At 38.6% G+C, this 18,317-nt stretch overlaps 1 protein-coding gene across 7 annotated transcripts in view; it reads right to left on the bottom strand.

Moving 5' to 3' along the window:
• Positions 1-18,317, bottom strand: part of CADPS2 (calcium dependent secretion activator 2) — a 536,766-nt gene that overhangs the window by 36,231 nt on the left and 482,218 nt on the right. For 6 of the 7 annotated variants that reach the window (XM_081147044.1, XM_081147045.1, XM_081147046.1 and 3 more), the window contains 3 exons: positions 14,432-14,506; positions 7,178-7,261; positions 7,041-7,073 (listed from right to left, as the gene is read on the bottom strand). In XM_081147044.1, coding sequence (XP_081003170.1) covers positions 7,041-7,073; positions 7,178-7,261; positions 14,432-14,506 — 192 coding nt within the window. The remainder of the gene's footprint in view (positions 1-7,040; positions 7,074-7,177; positions 7,262-14,431; positions 14,507-18,317) is intronic. The other variant, XM_081147050.1, reaches the window with a different exon arrangement.

Raw genomic sequence — 18,317 nt, 5'->3', positions numbered from 1 at the left:
TTGCTTTTTTTAAATGTTGAAAATGAGAGTATTGTTAGGTGTTGCTCCTTTCTCCACAGACCTTTTTTTTTTTTTTTAGCTCCAAGCCCACTTTTGCCCACCCTTGCATATTTTACAATTTGAGGTATAATCCAATATTACCTAATTTAGTTGGCTGCTCAGATTATTCTAGCTCAGGCCATTGGGAGTTCTTTCATTTGTGTCCTGTGTCCTTTAAAATATTTCCTATCATTGTATGTGTGTTTTAAACACTTTCTTAGTTTCCATAACCATAAGATGCTCCAGGGTCATCTTGTATATTTCCTGTCCCAGTCCTAGTGCCAACCATTTCTCCAAGCAGTCCTGGTTCATTTTAGTGGAGATTAGAGATAAAGATTTGGGCACTAGATATGCTTGTTGCTACTGAAGTATCATTGCTTCTAGGCTCTATCACCTAACAAAAACCAAGGGAATTGATGTGTATATACTAACCCATGCATATACATATATCTAAAATATTTCTATATGTAACCAGCTCTATCTATATTAAGCTAAAGGCAAGTTCACACTAATGTCTCCAACTCTAATTCATCACCACATGGATCATTCTAGTCTCTACTTGCTTGTCCTCAACCTCTCACTTCCACAGTGAGAAACTTGGCTCTCACCAACCACCATCCCTTTACATAATTGTTCAGTTCCAGTGTACATGTATAGTCGTTTCTGAATTGCTAACTTGTAGGAAAAGACTTTATCAACTAGAGCGTAATGCTTATGTACAATTTCTTTTTCCTTTATTTTTAGACTCCACTCATTTCCAGTTATTCAGATCAGCACCTTTTCCTCCATCTTGCTCAGTGATGTTACCGAACACATTTGCAACAGAGTTAGATTATTTTATCACTGTCTCCTCTCCATCCTGGGATCCCATGATATCCTAACTGATTTTTAAAATTTGCATATAGCCCGGTGGGGCATGGCTCAGTGGTTGAGCCTTGACCTGGGATCCAGGCGATCAGGGTTTGGTTCCCGGTCAGGGCACATGCCCGGGTTGCGGGCTGCAGCCGATCAATGACTCTCTCATCACTGATGTTTCTATCTCTCTATCCCTCTCCTTTCCTCTCTCTGAAATCAATAAAGATATATTAAAAAAAAAATTTTTTGCATATATTCAGGTTTAATCTTTGTGCTGTACAGGCAGGTTTTGACAAATGTACAGAGTCTTGTATCTTCCATGACAGCATCACATGGAATAGTTTCACTGTTCCAAAAAGTTCCCTGGGCTTCACCTATTCCACCCTCCCTTTCCTTGACGTTATGGGAACCACTAATCTCTTTATAATCTTTATAGTTTAACCTTTACTAAAATGTTATATAATTGGAATTATACAGTATGGAGCCTTCTCTGGCTTCTGTCACTTAGCAATATGCCTTTAAGATTCATCCATGTCTTTGTGTGGCCTGGTAGCTAACTTTTACTCCGCTGAATTAGTACTCCAATTGTATGAGTATACCATTTCTTATTTATCCATTCAGCCACTGAAGGATGTTTTGGTTGCTTCTAATTTTTGGTGATTATTAATGAAGTTGCTATGAACATTTGTGTGCAGGTTTTGGTGTGGACATTTTATTTTTATTTTTTATCCTCACCGGAGGACATTTTTTCCATTGATTTTTAGAGAGAGTGGAAGGGAAGGAGAGAGAGAGAAATATGAACCTGAGAGAGACACATCAATTCGTTGCCTCCTGCATGAGCCCCAACCTGGGCAGGGACCAAACCTACAACCACTGAGCAAAACTGGCCAGGGCTGCTGTGGACATTTAAAAAAATCAGTTGGATAAATACCTAGAAGCACAAGTGGTAAGCTGCACAGTAAGACTGTTTAGCTGTATAAGAAACTACCAAACAGTCTTCCAAAGTGCCTGCATCATTTTGCATTTCCACCAGCAATAAATGAGAGTCCCTATTGTTCTGCATCCTTGTCAACATTTTACTATTGTCAGTTTTTTAAATTTTAACCATACTAATAGGTATGTAGTGGTATTTCCTAGTGACAAATGATATTGAGCATCTTTTCATATGACTATTTGTTACCCATACTTCTTCGTTGTAGTGTCTGTTCCAATCTTTTGCCCGCTTTTTAATTGGCTGCTTGCTTCCTTATTGTTGAGTATCAACAGTTACTTGTAAATTTTAGATATAAGTCCTTTATCAAATAGTGTCTGTGGCTTTTCATTTCTTAATAGTGCAGAGCAGTCAATTATTAAGTCCAACTTACAATTTTTTCTCATCGACATTTTTGGTGTTATATCTAAAAAAATCATCACCAAATCCAAGGCCACATATGCTTCTCTTATGTTTATTTCTAAGAAGTTTTATAGTTTGGATTTAACAGGTAAGTTTTTGGTCAGATTGAATTAATTTTTGTGAAAGATGAGCCAGTGTTCTTTTTTTCTCATAAGGTTCTCCTTAAAAGACTACTTTGGAGAGGCATAGTTTCTGTAGTTTTAGCATAAAAAACATTAACAGTCAACAGCACTTCATAGCTTTTGAATTTAATATTCAGAGGCATCAATAATAGAGGTGTAATGTCCAGATTCAGGGGAGAAACTCTATTTTTAGTTAACTGCCACAGCCAGACCACATCTATGGTTTAGTAAGCTGTGCTGGGGGTGGGGCAAGTGGCTGATTTATTTTTTATTTGATTTTTTTAATAACTTTTATTATTTATTTTTTAAATTTACTTTTACTGTTTAAAGTATTGCAGATGTATCCCCTTTTCCCCCCATTGGCCTCCTGCCCCTGCCCCCCCCCCCCCAAATACATCAGTCTGTTGTATGCTTCAGTGTCTCTGGGTCTGTTTTGTTCATCAGTTTATTTTGCTCATTTGCTTCTTTTTAAAGAAGAACCTTCAACATTTCATGTAATATTGGTTTGGTGGTGATGAACTCTTTTAGCTTTCTCTTCTCTGTGAATCTTTTTATCTGACCTTCAGTTCTAAATGATAGCTTTGCTGGGTAGAGTAATTTTGGTTGTAGGTCCTTGCTTTTCATCACTTTGAACATTTCTTGCCACTCCCTTCTGGCCTGCAAGGTTTCTGTTGAGAAATCAGCTGACAGTCGTATGGGTGCTCCCTTGTAGGTAACTAATTGCTTTTCTCTTGCTGCTTTTAAGATTCTCTCTTTGGCATTTTAATTATGATTTGTTTTGGTGTGGGACTCTTTGAGTTCATCTTGTTTGGGGCTCTCTGTGTTTCCTGGACTTGTAAGTCTATTTCTTTCACCAGGCAAGGAAATTTTTCTGTCATGATTTTTTTCAAATAGGTTTTCAATTTCTTGCTCCCTCTCTTCCCCTTTTGGCAATCCCATAATGCGAATGTTGGTATGCCTGAAATTGTCCCAGAGGCTACTTAGACTATCTTCATATTTTTGTATTTTTTCTTTTTGGTCTTCTGACTAGGTGTTTTTTGTTTCCTCATATTTCAAATTGCTGATTTGATTCTCAGTGTTGTCTACTGTTGATTCCCTATAAATTAGTCTTCATTTCAGTTAATGTACTTTTAATTTCTGACTGGTCCTTTTTTATGTTGTTGATGTTCTCACTAATTTCCTTGACATTTTCATTAAGTTCCTTGAGCATCCTTATAACCATTGTTTTGAACTTTGTATCTAGTAGTTTGCACGATTCCATTTCATTTAGTTCTTTTTCTGGACATTTCTTTTGTTCTTTCATTTTAGACATATTTCTTTTTCTCCACATTTTGGCTGCCTCCTTGTGTTTGTTTCTATGTATTAGGTAGAGCTTCTATGTCTCCTGGAGTTGGTAGAGTGGCCTTGTGTAGTAGGTGTAGGGCCCAAAGGCTCAGTATTCCCAGTCACCTGAGCTTGGCATTCTAGGTGCTCCTGTGTGGGCTGTGTGCACTGTCCGGTTGCAGCTGAGCCTTGGTTGCTGTTGTGTCACTAGGAGAAATTGACTCTCAGGCCAAAATGGACTGTGAGGACCAGCTGCAACTACAGCAGGAGAGCTGCTGTGCAGGAGACACCCCCTATGGAGCAAGATCTGCTTCAATGGGGTTTTGGTGCTCACTGTGTCCACCCTTGAGTGTGTTACTCATAGAGGTGATAGGGTTGTAATCCAGCATGGTCAAAGGTGACCAGTGGGTACACGGTGTCTGGGGCCTCCCAGGAGGTGCAAAATCAGCCTCTGCCTGTGCCCTACCAAGCATGAGCTATATAGCAATCTGTAGATGGCTGCTACTTGTGTTGGGCTTGGATGTGCCCAGGAGAGGTCAAGCTATGAACCAAGGAGAGCTACTGCTAGTGCTGGGCCTGGGGCTACTCATCAAAAGGTATGGGGCATGCTGAGACCAACTCCTGCTTGTTTGAGAGATTTTAGGAAAGTCCTAAGAATGAGACAAGAGAGGCCAGTTGTATGGAAAAGCCACTGGAAATGGCTTGGATGAACCTGCAACTAGGGAGGGGTGGGGAGGGATCTTAGGTAATCACCAGGTTGAGCCAGGTTGATGGCAACTCAGATATGGCCTCTGCCTGCCAGCTCTGTGGAGTGGGAGGGCCCATCAAAGGAACAATGGCCTCTGCCAGCACTGTCTGGGATAAAGCTGCCCTTCCAGCTCTTACTCTAATTCCAGGCACGTTAGTTCCTCCCTGAATGTCCCAGGTTCCTTTCAAGCTGCTGCCAAAGTGCTGGAGCTCAGAGGAAGTGCATCTGAGTAAGTACATGTGTGGAGCTCCTCTTTAAGAGGAGCTCTTTGGGACTCCAGCAGCCTCTGCTCCCTCAGTCACAATTCCTGCTGGTTTTTACAGCCAGAAATTGTGGGGACTTCTCTTCTTGGTCTTGGAACTCTAGGCTGGGGGATATAATGTGGGTTGCGACCCCTTGCTCCTCTGGGAAAGCTCCACAGCCAAGATATCCCTCCTGATTTTAAACCTCCACATGTGGGTGCTGGACCAGCCAAGTTCTATGATTCCATCCTGATTCTACCCTGTCTCTGCCCCGTCCTACCAGTCTCGATGTGCTTCTTTGTTTATTTCTGAGTTGTAGGACTTCTGTTCAGCTAGATTTCAGGTGGTTCTGAATGATGGTTATTCTGTATTTTAGTTGTAATTTTGATGTGGTTGTGGGAGGCAGCAAGTACTGAGTTTACCTATGCTGCTATCTTGACCGGAAGTAACAGTTTGATTTAATAGTGACACTGGTAAGCTGAAATTCTTCTAGAGAATAACTGCCATGATAAAGAATACAACTGCTATAGCTGTTTTCATGCTATATATATTTCTCTATTTCTTTCATCCTGAGACAGTGAACAGCTTGTGGGCAAAAAATGTATATTTTCATCATGTATGCCCAGGGCTTATGACTGAGGATGTTTAATATAGAAAATAAGAATTCTTCATGCAATATATCCCTTTGAGTATCTCTTGGGGAGAGGAGGCATGATAATTATCATCAAATATTTGAAGGGCTGTCATACAAAAGAGGGATCAGAACCGAGGCCAAAGTCACAGAGCTATAGAATTTCAACTCATCATATATAAGAGGAAGCTGCCTTATGGTGAGCCTGCAATCAGTTAAAAAAATTTAGAAGCCCCAATGAATGTTTGTGAGGGATATTAGGAGAGGAGGTTTCTGCATTGAGGAGGAGAGTGAATGAACCACTTTTTGTATCTTTCAACTCTGAAATTTTGTGGGGTCTAACAGATCTAGTACAGGGCCAGATTAAGAACTTTAAAAGCCCTAAAAACAGGAATAAATATGGTGTCTCATTCCATTTGTAATTCAAAATGAAACCAAAACTACGTTATAAAATGTGTTAGAAATTCCAGGGAAGTTCATGTGTTCCCATGATTATTTGTCTCTTTCAAGATAAGTATCAACTGTACCCTTAATTCTCCCTTTCTTTTGTGCTGCTTTGCAGGACCCTAGACAAGTGATTATTTCTGCTTATTTGCTCAACAGTGATTTTCTGATTCTTGGTACAAGACAAGAAGTACACCAATACTTCTTTGGGAATCATTCATAAAATAAAAAGCCCTATTCCAGAGAAACCCCATGCAAAGGCAATAAAGTTGATGGTCTATTCATTTAAACAGTTCATTTACAGTAGCTAAATTGGCAATAATAAATCTGAGGACTATCTAGTTCACAGTATAAAACATGGTTATGCATTTAAAAAATAACAGCCATCTACAACCAATATACAAGCTTGCCAGTACTCAAACCACAAACATTCATAACGATGGTCCAGAGATGTGATGGTCTTAACCAAAGATGGGATTACTTATATTCCATCTAGTTTTAAATTTAAATTTTTTTCATTTGTGCTCTAATTCTTTGATAATTAGTACATATGCCAAGATATATAATTACACAGAACATTTTACACCCTGATCATATATGTGATAATAGGATTTAAGGCAAAAACTAATTCTGTTATGATTAATAACTTAAAAATGCTATACTAACTTGACTGTATTTATCATGTGAATTCTTGTACCTAGGTAAGTTTCATAATTTCCTCTCATGGTATCTTAATCTTTTAACAAATTTAGAGGTTGAAATTATTTCTCAAGAATTCTGTGAAAAACTAAATGTTAAAGTAAGTGAATATTGATTTCCAGTGCTTTTGTATTTAGAAAATTAGTCCTTTGATTTAACTGGTTCATCTTTATTGTTACTTTAACCCCTATAAGAAACCTGTTAGGGCTATCATATAAACTAAGGGATGGGAGAGTGGCCATTTTTTCTATAAACAGTGTGAGGCATTTTCTACCCTATCCCAGTGTGCTGTAACTACCCTCTGCAACTGGTCTGACACGTTCTCATGATGAACTGACCTCCGTTAGAGTTCCCAAGTTAGAGTGGAAAAAGTACAGAAAAGCCCTGCCAAGCCTTGTTATGAGGGCTAGGCCTTAAGAAAAATAAACTGCTCCCTGGGGGAATGGCACTGGTTTAAAGATTTGAAATAAACCCATAGTGAACCATAATTATTTTTTAAAAAAAGAACTATATATTGTTTTAAAAAGCAAATAAAAATACTTACTGGAACATCAACATATTTTGCAGCTGCTTTCACCTTAAGTGGAAAAGAGATAATTATGAGAATTATTTTCCTAACTGTTAATAAGTACTATGACAACAGTCAAAAGACAGCAGAAGAGAGCTCACTCAAATACTCACAGTGAATGACAGGATGGATGAAAAGAAAGTGCCTTCATCATATCTTGACAGCTTAGACAACACCCCTTCCAACACTGAAACAAACTGTAAACAGTTTATGGTGAGTACTTAGAAAATTTCTGTGCATACAGACTAGTAACAGGGCAAATAATTCCTGGGCCAACTTCTGCCATGGTACAGAAATCCCCATTGTATAAACTGGCAGCTGAGGGGCTAACTTGTAGTGTTTGCTCTTTCATTTTGAAGATGAACTCTAAGGTCCTTTCCAATTGCTGGAAATGACACAGACATTTTTAAAGATAGAAGAATAATATGTAATAGGAGTTTGGTCACTATATATGAGCTAACTTAAACCATTAGTAAATAACTTTAAATTTAAAACAATTTTCAACTTCAATATAGATGGTTAGAAGTCCTCATCACAATAAAAAATTGTAACTATGCATGAGAATGGATGTTAATTAGATTTATTGTGATCATTTCACAATGGATACAAATATCAAATTATGTTGTTCACCTAAAACTAATATAATAAGTCAATTATACTTCAATAAAAATATAGAACTTATAAGTAATGAAGATCAAACTTAATCAAATTCCTTCTACCATATATCACTTGGCCGTTCCCTAACTGTTTTAAACTATGGAAGAGGTTGAATAAAAAAAAAATGATGTGTAACATTTGGGGCTCTTGTAACACTAAAATGAAGTCTGACATTAGTTAATAAGCATTTACCAAGCAGTTCTAATTGGATATATAAGGATCATCCCCCACTTTCAAAAGTTTACAAGGAAGTTGGGATGCTAATACAGATACACACACTACAGCATACAACAGAAAGAGTGCTGCTCTGTCACTGACTACTCTGTGAGCTCAGGCCAACCACTGCACCAATCACTTTCTCCATTAGTTAAATTGTGTGTTTGCGTGCCTGCCTGTGCGTGTCTGTGTGTTGGGGGAGGGATTATAAAGTTAAAATTAGTTTCAAAAGTGTTTTACATTTCTAAAATTCTACATGTCTATGAAATGAAAGTTAAAACATGTATACTGTAACAATTAAAATGTGGAGAATTTGATTTCATTGAGTAGAAATGTTAAGATCTGGCATAAAGATAAGAGATATAAATAAGGATCTACTGCCCTACATCTTTACTCTTTAGAACTTAAATAATATGCACTATTGACAAATTATACACTCCCAAAGGGAAAATGCTGACAAGGTTTTTTAAATACGAAAAGGGAAATTAACGAAGGCTGGTTTTTGTTCACATAGCAGCTTCTTCAACAAAGTGATAATAGTTCTGGGGACACAGCTTATTGGTCTCTGGTGACTAGAGAACTCACTGAGAGTGCACAGGAGATAATCTGTTCTCTATGGCTGGTCAATTACTGCAAAATAGTTTATGCAAAAGAAACAAAAACTTCCCTATAGGTTTCTCCGTCACATCATTTTCGACATGATGTAACAACACAGAAACAAAATTATGCAAACTGCTGACTAAAATTTTATTCTTAGAGAATGAGAGTTATGTATAGCTTGTTAGTTATCCGAAGGGATACAAACAGCAAAAAACACAAAATTATAAATTGCTCACAACTAAAAGTCAATTTAGCACTTGCTTCCTGCCCATTAGGATTTCTCACCCATCACAGCTGGCTAGCTCAACTTGATGTGGTTTGCAAAGACCCAAAAGACCAATACTCCAGGGCTATGTCAGACCAGGGGAAGGGAATTCCAAACTTAATGGCCCTCTGTGGAAAATGCCTCGCTTCTTGTAACTCAAATCTTAAGAGCCATTGTGTGCTGGGTGATCTCATTTGCCACAAGGAGAGCGACAATTGCTATGGTTACCAGACAACCTAACCGTTGAAGGCTCTGGCAAAGCACCTGGTTCTTGGTGCTTTCAAGTGAGTGTATGTTTACACATGTAAGCAACGCTGTGGGCCAAGGCAAGGCAGAGGCAAGAACCCCGTGGCTGGATTTAGAAGATCTGAGTTCAACTTGAAGCTCTGCTACTCTCTGGCTATGAGACAACAGTGTAGACATTTAACTTCAGTGTATTTATCAGTAAAATGGAAAAATAACAGCTGTCCTGCTTATTACATGAATGATTACTGGAGATGATTTATGCGAAAGGACAATGAAAATGGCAAAACACTACAGAAATGTAAAGAATTAACACTACTGATATAATTAGCTGAATCCCTATCCTTTATATACGTCTAAAAACCTATATATGTTAAGTCACAAATCAATGGGGGCTGCTTTAGGATTGTATAGTGATAAGGGGTAATAAGGAGTTTGGTTATCAGTGAATGGGGCCAATTCAATTAAATGATATCTATGGAGTTAGAACAGAGTTGAGGCTGTCAAAAGACCTGCATTGGAATCCCACCTGTTCCAAGGGCATTTGGCTGATAGTAGAGGACCAGGGCTTTGAACCCAGGAGGCTTGGCCTCAAAGCCCATGTTCCTTACCAATATACTACAGAGCTGTGAGCATTAAATGAGATGCTATAAGTCATGTGCCCAGCATATTTGTTGTAATTTTTATTAAGCACCTAACATGAGAAATAAAGAAAAAATATGAGTCTGAAACCCCTCCCTCCAGGAACATACAAACTAGTGGGAGAGACAGACATGTATACAATGGCTCCTGACACAAGGCTGAAAGCGTTAAGGGCCACTGTAGATGGGCAAACAGTGTAACTGAAACTGGAGGAGGGAAAGAACGACTTCAACTGGAGAATACTGGATAAACTTCATTTACAAGGTGACACAGGAACTGAGCCATAGGATAGTAGGAAAAAAGTGAATAAAATACTTGGGGAAGCCTATTGGCACATGAATTTAGGGCAGAAGATTCCTCACTTGGCAGCCTGACTAGCTCATCTCTCTTCAGAGTATGAAGCAGCATTGGGTTATATCCGAGTAAGTCCTACGCATGGACCTGTGGTCTGCTGGATTCATTTCACAGCATTCTTTGTTTCCATTTGAACAATAGTGGAGCGCCTATCCTTGGGTTCCTCCCTACCGAAAATGGTCCTTGGGGAGGCATGATACTGCAGGGACTCCCAGGGCTTACAAGACAGTGAACCACAACTGCATCTGGGATCAATGAGGTGAGCCGTGCAGTTCCTACAGGAAGGTTATTCTTTATTAAGATTTTTGTTGAGGTACATGTAGCAGAAGAGCTACCTTAAAAATTAAACTCTATTAATACCAAGATTGACTAATAATGATATATTTTTCATCTGGCTTTTAATTGCACAAAACAGCAAGATTCCATAGAAATCCAGTTAAATGCTGGGTTTAGTTGCTGTGTCTTTAACTGCTTCCTGTGAACTTTCTCTGTACAGCTCAGGGAGTATATAAATACTCATGGGTCTGCCTTGTGCACTCTGTTCTCCTGAGGGTGTCCAGTTGGAATGAAACACTGTAATCTCCTTTCCCTGCTCTTTATTGCGGATGCCATTTACTGGGTTTGTTTGAATAATATTTAACATCTAAACTCTTTCTGGGTAATTATCAACTTTGCCTCACTATGCATACTCTCAAGGAAATTAAATATAGAAGTATTTTGAAATGAAACATGAAGAATGCCACAAGGCATGCTGGTTTACATTTTCTGGTGAATTTTAACAGGGTATAAGATTTGTTTTCCTACATATATGGAAAGTAGAAACTAAGTCTAAGAAGTGATAGGGGGGATTCCAGCTACAGCTTGGTGGTTCAAGACACATACAGTTCTTGCTTGCTTTTTCAGCTGCATTTCATGAAGTAAACAAGGGATACCTGCAAAACTTATACTGCAAGTTATAAAATCTTCCACAGAAAAGACATTCATCTATAAATAAGACTGATCTTTTTTGGAGGGGGTGTTTTTTGGGGGATATTTTGCTTTTAGCGGGGCTAGAGATATCTATAAGCAGATGTTTTATATTTGTTTGGGAAGATCAGGACTAACTGATATTGTTAAAAATTCTCATAGAACCAGAATACCATGGACTGGAAGAAAACAGGTTTCCTTCCTAAATGGGAATATTAATGCTACGATGCAATGCAAAATTGTCTCTTCCTCACCCTCTTTTTTCCAACTGAGAATCCACTTCCTCTTTGAACATTTGATCCAGTAACTCCTAAGAGGTCTTTCCAGAATATCCCCATCTGTATTAAGGATGGATAGTATCTGACAGCACGGATTTATTCACGACATACTTTGTTCCGCAAAGTGCCTAAAACAACTTCCAAAATATCACACCTAGTCCAGATGTTGGTGAATTCTTCACACTTCTCTCATTGTGCCCTTTCCCACTGCCCCACAAATAGAGTGACTTATCTTATTCTGTATTTCGTCTTTTCTAAAGGCTCCCAATAGTGTGTTATTCCTTCTAAGCACATACTTGAGTTGAACAGTTGTCTTCTGAGTATATGGACTTGATTTAGAAAGTAAATTTAATCTAATTAATCTCACCAGGTTGAGTTGGAAAGATTATGAATTACATCATCTAGGCAGTTAGGTTGGATTTGTCCTCTGTCCAGCTTATTCTGAAGAGAAATTCAGGGGGAAATATTCTAGATTATCAAAAAGAATATGTGTGTATGTTTACACCTATATAACTACATATCTATAGCTATATGTACTTAGCGACAAAGTGGATAATGTATATTCTTTCTTAAATTCCTTTTTGCAACAATTGATGAGTTAGGAGGTTGAATATATTGCTATGATCCTTAAATCCACAGCCCGAATTCACTGATCCCCTATTACCAGAATGCATTCTTTGCTCTTTTGTCCAAGTCCCTCGACCAATTCTTCATCACAGCCCCCCCTCCCCCCAGTTTCTGTTCAGCATCCTCATGTTACACATAATGAATTCTATCCTCACCTACCTGACTTACAGCTGCCCCATCTGATTACCTGCCGGGGTTGGTCCCACAGCATGTATGCCTGTGTGCAACAAATATCAAAGGAGGGACACAAATGCTGGTCAGTACAGCCCAAATAGAAGGAGAACATGAGAAGACTGGGTGGCGAAGCTCCCATCTTTTCCTCTCTGGTCTTGCTGAGTTGTGTGTACTGTCATGGGAAGACTGCAGGCTTAGGGCTCCCAAGGGCCAAGTTGCAACTCTGCAGCTCTCTACCATATGACCTTGGACCCTTGTTTCTTCATCCGTGAACAAGGGGACTGGACTCTGGGGTGGACTCTAGTGATCTGGCCTGCCTTGGGAGATGGGGCCACACAGGTAGGGCTCTAGGCCCCCTTCCTCTCCTCAGTCAGAACAGCTTTGCTTTAATCAGTGTTGTATTTAAGGGTGCCATCTAAGACATATTTGAAAACATTATAGTTTATAATCATAAAAGTATGTAACAATACATCTTATAACCATTATAAAAATGTTTTAAAATTCCTGCTAGACGATCCAGGGTTCTAACTCTAGCACTGTGTGCTCTGGGACTGTGGATTTTGGGGAGAAAGGATGCAGGTCCCCAGAAGCCACCACACAGAAATGTATACAAAGATCTTTGCTTTAGACTGAGAATAAGCTGTAGACATATTTTTTCATCTCCTCCTACTTTTTTTGATGAGGAAACTGATTTGTTCAAGGAAGCCCAGCTGGTAACATGAAGAAATAGGATGAGTCCTGCTTTTCTAGCTATTCCATATGTTATTCAATTTAATTAATTTTAATATAAGATGGAAAGAATTTGCCATTTCTTGTGTCCTTTCTTTGGCAAGATTTAATGTTGTTACCATCATTTTTTCTTGGTAAAAATTATCTAAAGTTTTTTCTGAACAGTCATCTTTTTTTCTCCTCTTTTCTTTAAGGTGGCTTTTCATTTCTTCCAATTAACTTCTATACTTCTATAGGCCTTCCAGTTATGGGTTATGTATCAGAACAGCAGCAACTGACACAGAGACACAGCACACATGCCTGAGGTTAGCAGCCACTGATGTAGAATAATTTCCAATGGTGGAAATCTCATAATCACATTGATCCTTTGATCCCATATACCTCCTCTGAACTCCAGACCCAAATATCTGAATGTCCCCTTGGCATCTCCTCCTTCAGATATCTCAGAGGCAGCTAATCTCCACATGTCCAATACAGACATCATGGTCTTTCCCTCAGAATCTGCTCCTCTCCCAGGGCACTATGCATCCGTGACTGGCATCAACATCCATCCTGTGCTTCCAGCCATAAACTGAGGAATGATCTTTAATGTTTTACTTCCTCTCCTCACTACCAACCCCTTGTCTTAGTCTGTTTGGGCTGCTATAACAGAATACCATAGGCCGGATGGCTTATAAACAACAGACATTTATTTCCCACAGTGTGGAGGCAGTGTTTTCACTTGGCAGAAGGGGCCAGGGAGCTCTGTGGGGCTTATTTTATAAGGACACTAATCCCATGCATGGGAGCTCCAACCTCATGACCTAATCACCTCCCAAAGTTTCCATCTCCTAATACTATTACACTGAAGATTATTAGGTTATAACATAAATTTGCGAGGGGCAAGGGGGGAGCACAAGCATTCAGTCTATAGCATCCCTGTCCATAGTACATCTTGAATGTCATTGGATTAGTCCACCAGAGTCCAATGTAATAGCCTTCATACTACTCTCTCTCTAGTCTGTTTGCTGCAGGCAATCAAATAAATCTTCTTATAATGCAAATATGATTAAGCCCCTACCCCTACTCCCTGCCTCTCCAATCCTTCAGTGACTTCCACTGGCTAGTTGGGCTTTTAACCATAATCCACACTTCCTCTCAGAGGCAGAACTGGAAATCCTCAGCATATAGTTAAAGTCAGAAGTGTAAAAGTCACCGAAATTTGTGGAATGAGTTCAAAAGAAAACTAAAGACAGAAACCCAAGGAATACCACAATAAAGAGGCTACACGCAAGAACTGATAACTCCTCAGATCAGCCCTGTACCTAAAACAAACAGTATGAGAACATGAATGTGAAGTAATAAAGTATTACTAGAAGATAGACTTGTTTTTAAAAGGATAACAATTACAAGTAAAGCCAAAATTAATCATATACAAAGCATCAAAAGTTGTTGAGAAGAGTGTTCATAATTTGCTTGTAACTTCCTTAAAATTTGAACTTTCCTTGCATCAACTTTTTAAACTACTATTTCTCAATGAGGGATTTAGAAACACAAGACAGACATTTCCAAAAATTCTCAGAAATAGAAAATAATTTTAAAATTTGACTTATAAAGGTGAACAAATAATACATTACCTTTGAAACTAGCAGTGAAATGATTTCTTTTACAGTGTTGTCAATCAGATCATCTATTTTTGAATGGTACTGTTGCTAGATATTAAAACACAAAAATGCATTAGTTGATGTGGACACAAAACTTTTAAGCTACTAGTTATGACATATCAGATTTACTTAAAATGATCATTTTGAACATTAGAAGAACAAAACCTTGAAAATGATCTACCCAATCAACACTTTTTACATTGATGTTTGAAAATTTTCCCATGTGCATTGCTGAGTTAAGCAGCTAATGGGGTTTATATGGATGAATTGGGTTCTCATTCAGGCGGAGGAATGTGAAGGATACTTTTTGTCTTCTCCTCTGTAATTAAGGGGGCCATGTATTTTTCTAAAGGGTTGGTTTAGCTGGAGAAGCAAAAAGACTAGAAAAAGATTTAATTAATACAGCATTTCATGTCTGAAAACTCTCATTCATAAGTTATTTTAAATGTGCTCTAGAAATAAAATGAGCTCCCAATTGTTCACTATAAAAGGATGTTTTTGTCAGTGCAGGGAGCAGCAGTTCATACAATTCTTACAATATGCTCCAGCAAGGGCAAAATTAAAATTTCATCAACAAAGGTGAATAGATGGTAACAAATTAATAGGCCATAAAAGGTATAATAAAACAGCACTCACTCCCCATCATTTTATTACTGCTTCCTCATGAAAAGGGCGCCTTTAAGTAAATGCGAAAAAGAAAAAAAAAAGATGTATTTACAATAAACCAGAAAGACTTTTTTTTTTTTTGCTTTCTTTAGAGACTACTAGAGAGTTCCATTCTTAAATTAGCAGGAGCCTGGGCTTCTACAGCAGCATGTGAAGGCACATTCATTTAAGTAATTCTTCCTTTAGAAACATTTATCTGACAGCCGATTGTCCCCAACAGCCACTTCACAGAAAATGTGACTTGTAAAGACTAACCCTATCTTGATGGTTCAAGGCTTCTTGGAACAGCTAACATAATGCATAGAGTAAAAGTACTCAGGTCAGTATAAACATTAGGCCAACTTAACAGCTGCTGGTTGAATGGTTTCCTAAGATGTAAGTTTTTGAAAGCTATTTTTTTTCTTCTGAAAACATGTCTCAAAGTTTCCATACAGAACAAAACATCAACTGAGATCTGCTTTGGAATATGCAAAAATGATTCCTCCCCATCGGCTCTGGCAGTCACAAGTGGTCATCTATCTGCATAAATAATAAAGAAAGGCAGCATAATTTCAGAGCATGTGAATTATTTTCTTTCTCTGTCCGTGTGTGTGTCGACAAGTGGTCTAAAATTCACAGACATGTATAAATGTGGAGCTTCCTGGGCATGCATTTCACCCAGTACAGTGAAGTACTAAGTATGTCTCACTTAAAGCCTTACTGATTCCCAAACTTGTGCCCCCAGAGGACAAATAAAACAGAAACATAGAGGTAGCTTTCCATTGCATTACGTTGACACTTTTGCTTTTAGAACAACATGGAGAGAAACAAAAGGGGAGAAAAATAAAGAAAAAAAGTAGAGGAGAAAGAGCCTGAAAAAGCTGGTTGGTCCTTGAAAAGGCCAGAAGCCCTCAACAGACATAGGTAAAAAAAAAAAGTCCCCCACCCCCTCCAGCTGAAGCCCCTCAGGGAACTGGGAGGTGCTGGAGTTTATGCCAAAAAGCTCTGATCAGCTCTCCCTCTCTGTCACCCTCTCTTCCCAGCCTTCTCCCTCCAAATCTGTGTCTGTGCAGCAGGGGGAAAAGACATATCCGACTGCGGCTCCCTTTGGGGTAGAATAGGAAAGGGAGATAGCAGGTGGGCTTCCAGCTTCTCACTTCCTTCTTATATGGCAAGTGCTATAGAACATAAAGGGACAGAGGTGCCCAGACCTCCAAACAGTTCCATATTCTTAAATATGCCTTACCCACTTTGTTTATCTCCATTTGCCATAAAATTCATTTTTTTAAACTCAAAAGTAATCAAATGTCATTAGATATAAAATAGTAGAGCTTCTACATATTAAACCTTTAGGTAAGACTAATTTCGGCAATTCTTAAAATCAAGAGATGAGCCACAACAGAGGTCCCTTTTTATTGAAAGGCAGGTAAAGTCACAGACCCTGGTAGCCACCAAGTTGTCCTATAATACATACCTTTAGACTGCTATTTTGATACCTGATCTAACCAAAAGCAGAAAGAGAGAGGGGGGCAGGGGGAGTGGGAGAGAAAGTTAAGAAGAAAGGAAGAAAAGTATACATCTTAAATGTGCTGCTTTAAAGGGCAAACCCAAATAGGATAAGGTTTATTAGGTTTGTATAATATATTTTGCTATTGTAAATTTTTCTGATTAGCTCCTACAGAATGCTGCTGGGAACTTCTGGAACCTGCTCTAGCTGCACAATTGGTACAGGTGGTCTAGGAGGATTGTGGGTAGGAATGGGGAGGTGGCCTCAATGCTCATATTTTACCTATACATTCTGCAGAGAGTAATCCACATATGCCAGCCACATGTGGATAACAGAAAGTTAGCTAGAAAATGTTATTCATCAGGGGATCCAGACAAACATGAACATGCAAAAAGAGATCACAAATAGGTAAGAACAGAATTTATCTGCAGAGATTTCTGTTACGTAAGCTAAAATTGATAGATTTTTCATTTAGATAAACAGAGCAAATTTTTGATAAAATTCTACAGAGTTTTTGTCTGCAACAATAGAAAAACTATGAAGTTCTTAGAATATTTCCAGTTTGATCAATAATCCCACATACCAGACCATTCTTAAACTAATTCTTCCCACATCTGCCCTCAAAAGTAAACTGTTGCTGCCTTCATTTTCCAGTAGATAACTCTGAACTTAGATTAAAAACAACCCTTGAGGAAATCTTAGCTCACGGAGGCCAGGGGATTCAGAAATCAGGCATAGGTCGGAAACCCTGGCCCTCCATCACATGACACTCGGGTAAATATCATCATTTTGCTGGACTGCTCTCATGTAAACACACAAGAAATGAAGACTAATCAAATGCCAGTGTAATCCAGCATTCTTAAAAGATTTGGGTCCTTCTCTTGGGATAATTTTTAAAAGTATTAGATTTCTAGTCCTGGAAATGAAAGTATTTTATTGTAATTGAGAACAAAACCCCTACAAGTAGCCCCCTGATACTCCCCCCACCCCCCGGCCAGTGGTCTCATTAATGCACTTTCATCTTCAATGGATGGGCCATGGGATGTGGTGGCTCTGAGGGTAGATGACTGCCTACAGCCCATTCAGTCATCTGCGTTTCTGCAGGGATGGATAACAAGGATTTCTAAACACTTGTGGTTCTGCGATCTCAACATCTGTCCCTGAGGGAATAGCCTGAGATTGCTGACTCAGGACACACAACTGTCACATGAGCAGATCATTCACCCACTAATCACTCCATTAAACAGTTCTGGGTTGTGGCTGAGCATGTTTGCATCATTATGTGCCACATAAGAGAACAGAATCCTAACTCAGGAGCACAGAAGGGGCTGCTTTGTGGGTAATGCATTGGGAAGGTTTTATCCCTTGACAATGACAGTGTAACAATTTATTGGAGATTGTACAGAAATAATTCCCTTATAATTTAGAAGACATCTCTGCTAGGTTTACCTATTAAGTGTATACACTTTACGAGGTTCCAAAATGTGTAATGAGCTAGTATTTTTAACAACATTATTTGTTGCTTACTACAGAATGGAGCCTGTCGGCTCACCTATGCGTGTAATGTATTTATTAATTTACAACAATAACTTATCTCAAGCACATACAGAGTAGGAAAGCCGACGTAATTATGTGAGTATATTTACTGGTGATTAAAAGCAAAGTATAAAATCCTTTGTTGCATTGAAATTCTTGTTTATCACTTTT

This window comes from Miniopterus schreibersii (assembly GCF_964146895.1).
Source record: "Miniopterus schreibersii genome assembly, chromosome: 9".
NCBI lineage: Eukaryota > Metazoa > Chordata > Mammalia > Chiroptera > Miniopteridae > Miniopterus > Miniopterus schreibersii.
The sequence above is the reverse complement of the archived record's forward strand: the minus strand, read 5'-3'. Positions and strand labels throughout refer to the sequence as shown.